The sequence below is a fragment of the Frankliniella occidentalis genome, unplaced genomic scaffold (assembly GCF_000697945.3).
Source record: "Frankliniella occidentalis isolate FOCC.00 unplaced genomic scaffold, Focc_3.1 Scaffold426, whole genome shotgun sequence".
Lineage (NCBI taxonomy): Eukaryota > Metazoa > Arthropoda > Insecta > Thysanoptera > Thripidae > Frankliniella > Frankliniella occidentalis.
This window is the reverse complement of record NW_026267547.1, coordinates 102,191-105,508: the sequence shown is the minus strand read 5'-3', so window position 1 is coordinate 105,508 and position 3,318 is coordinate 102,191. Positions and strand designations below refer to the sequence as shown.

The window sequence follows — 3,318 nt, the reverse complement described above, 5'->3', positions numbered from 1 at the left end:
GACCATGAAAGCCAATTCTCATGGTCATCCCTTGCCATGGAGCACATTAGCCATGGCCATGCAATCCATCCACTATATACTCATGGTCAACTGTTGTTTTCATGGTTTACTGGTTTCATAAATCTATGGTCAGAAAAATCCATGGTTAAATTTATGTCCATGGCTCATGGACAGCCCCATGGTTTTTTTTTACCCAGGGAAGACTTACAAAATGTGTAGGACTCGGCGACTTATGGCCCGCGGGGCACGGTGTGCCCGTCATGGCGACGGCTCGCGGCTCGCGATGAGTGTGGGGCCGTGGGACTGCTCCCGGAGGTGGGTCCGCGAGGGCGCAGACGAGGGCCGTTCCATAGGGAGAACTCAAAAGGTTGTGGGCGTTTGCCGGAGCACGTTCAAGGCCCTGTGGTGGAACACAGCATTTTAATCGACTGCACTACGCACGCGCGGCGGTCTAGGGATGAGTGCAGAACTATTACTTACGAGACGCTGGTTGGCGCGCAGTCCTTGCAGGTCGTTGAGCACCAGGCTCTCCATGTGTCCCCTTCCAGTTCCCACTCCTCCAGGCGGAACAGCTGCGGCCGGGGGATGTCTCGTAGGCGAGGTGCAGGGAGGGCTGGGTCTGGTGGCGCGAAGTTGGGCGCCGCTGACACGCGGTACCGCACCCGTCCCCGGAATGGGACGACCTTCCTTGGCTCGGTGTACCTGCAGCCGCTCCGAGGTTCACCGACTCCCACGTTGCGGCAGAAGATTTCCAGGCGTCGGTAGACGTTCTTGATGGCGGGTTCGCTTGCATCAGGATGGGGGTCCGGGGTGCCCCTGCCATGGATGGGGACCCAGGATATCCAGTAGCCGGGGCGTTGGTCGTTGGTAACGCGCTCCCTGGCTGACGAGACGTCGACGGGGAACAGCCCGCATGCGAGGTTCACCTGCCCCTGGATGTAGGCGAGGAACCTGTCCAGCGTCGGTGCTTGAGCTTGGCGTCGGCAGGCACAATGGGGGTCCATGGGACTCGGTGGAGCGGCCCCCGCAGCAACACCCGCTGCAGCCATGGTCCCCGGCTTCTACTTCGGTCTTGCCTTCTGGGTCTTCTTTCTTCTCTCTTCAGCAAGTGGCACTCTCAACACACGCACAAAGCACAGCACAACACCACCAGCACTTTTCAACACTTAGCACAACTCAGCAACGAACACCAAAACTCTTAACTCAACAACTCAGCAAGACACAACCAACCAAAAGGACAACAAATTGACACAGGTGTTTTGATGTAGTTTGTAAAACAAATATTGTTGATAACCATATCACCTCTAATTTCCCTTAAAAAATTCATGAACTTTTTTTCTCTAATAATGTGATAGGAAATTTTTGTTTCAAATACTATACATCAAAAACCCTGTGTCAATTTGTTGTCCTTTTGGTTCTGATTCAGGAAAACCTTATGGGAGATTTTTAAACCAAATATTGCTGGAGAAATCAAGCGCGCAACCTTTTAAGTAAAACAATCAAATTTTCTCTGCGCTTCAGTGTCTGAGACCCAAAAGGTACCTCCATACCCACAATCTAATGTTGCTTCCTAGTTCAGTGTCTAATTGGAAATGAAAGTTCCACCCAGTTTGACCATAGCCATCTATAGGGAGCCAAAAACTACATTTATCCATTTATACGCAAAAAATCATTTTAAAAACTTTACACCCCCCTTAACAGATTTAAGTGTTAGGTAGGTGGATTAGACAGAGAAGTGCATACCTCAGCATGTTCCTTGGTGGGATATTTCCTTACATAGTTGACAGTTTGCTCCCAAGACTTATCCGTTGCAAGTGCAGGCAGATTACCTAGTCAGCACCTTGACTGCTGCACAGCTTTTGGGCGTACACTATCAACTCTGAAATGAAATGACCCACGAATGTGCAACTGTACAGTTATGACCTTCAAATAATATGAACATGAAGTAGCGTAACCAGCCATTGGCTGACCCCTGCCCTTTATGTGTTGTTTGAAAAAAGTTGATTATTTTACTTTAAAGTTTGTGCGCTTGATTTCTCCAGCAATATGTGGTTTAAAAATCTCCCATGAGGTTTTCCTGCATCAGAATCAAAAGGACTACAAATTGACATGATGTATAGTATTTGAAACAAAAATTTCTTCTCACATTATTTGAGAAAAGAAAATTATGATTTTTGCCTATAGGCACCAACGTACAAACATCGACAGAAACAACACGAGCATAGGCGCATTTTAACTTTTACTGGAAATTAGCTTGCAACCGTAGAACTCTGTTTTCCAAGAAAAGCGGGAAAAATTCCTGAAGCGAACACAAGACGGCTTAGGGGCTCATGGGTTTGGGTTCAGTCAGTCCGTTGGGCTGTTCCTGGCCGCACGGGCCAGGGCCGGGCACTGTGCAGCTCAGTAAAACTGCTTCTTGCAGTTGCTGCAACGGGGTTTCGCTCTTTTAGGCCAACTCGAGGGTCGGGCAGCAGTCCGGTGTTCTTCTTGGTTGCCGTGATTTAAGCCGTCGCCCGGGTGGTTAAAGTGCGGGGGTGGCGCTGCAGTTGATGGGCCTAGTGGGAAGGCGTCCGAGGGCTGGGCAGTGAGCCGCTCTTCTTGCACTGTAAATTGAAACGGTGACTTTGGCCCTGTCTAAGATGATGTGCAAAATGTCTCCTTGTACGGGGGGAACGCCTCCCGGAGTCACCCTGAACGTATCGACGAAAACGTCCCACTACAGGGAGACTTTTGTGTCCCTTTTCCGGGTGACATCGCGTCACCGCGGGAAGGCGACTTCAGCTGCCCGCCCGAAGGCAAGGGAACGCACCGCGCAAAGGGAAACTTCTGCCCGCCTCGCACCCCCACCCTACCCGCTGGGACCCTTCCCCTCCCCACCTACAGGTACAGGTACACTGCTACAAATAATAGTAAACACATAAAATACCAATTACTGCTATTTCTTGATTAATCTAACTGTATACAAAAATCACAGGCTGTCCAGATTAGAGAAAAGTATTCTTTACTAGCTATATGTACGCCAGTCCACGTCTCGCGTAACAGGCTTCGCGATATCTCACGAAACACTGTTACGCTGCGACGCGCTTGGCGCCCATATGGCTAGGCCTGCGGCGCTGACACCCGAGACGAGTTAAGGACAGGGTGTAGGGGGACAGGGCCTTCCTGGCCCTAAATTTGTCATACTCGAACCATTTGTCGGGGTCTTATTACTCTAAAATTAGGAACATGAAACTTCTGCTGTTCGGTAACGGTTTTCATTAAAAGTTCGAATTTGGACAGATTGTAATGTAAAAATCAACGTTTTAGTGATACTAGACA

At 49.6% G+C, this 3,318-nt stretch overlaps 1 protein-coding gene across 1 annotated transcript; it reads right to left on the bottom strand.

Moving 5' to 3' along the window:
• Window positions 1–212: 212 nt before the first annotated feature.
• Window positions 213–1,112, bottom strand: LOC127751327 (uncharacterized). The gene is made up of 2 exons (XM_052274696.1): window positions 481–1,112; window positions 213–400 (listed from the first exon to the last, which is right to left on the bottom strand). The coding sequence occupies exons 1-2, from the start codon at window positions 1,047–1,049 to the stop codon at window positions 361–363; spliced, it is 609 nt and encodes a 202-aa protein (XP_052130656.1). The 5' UTR covers window positions 1,050–1,112; the 3' UTR covers window positions 213–360.
• Between the last annotated feature and the right edge of the window lie 2,206 nt (window positions 1,113–3,318).

Coding starts and splice junctions, on each gene's coding strand:
- LOC127751327 (XM_052274696.1), bottom strand. CDS start 1,049: ATGGCTGCAGCGGGTGTTGCTGCGGGGGCCGCTCCACCGAGTCCCATG. Junction 401..480: donor TGCGCGCCAACCAGCGTCTC/GTAAGTAATAGT, acceptor GTTCCACCACAG/GGCCTTGAACGTGCTCCGGC.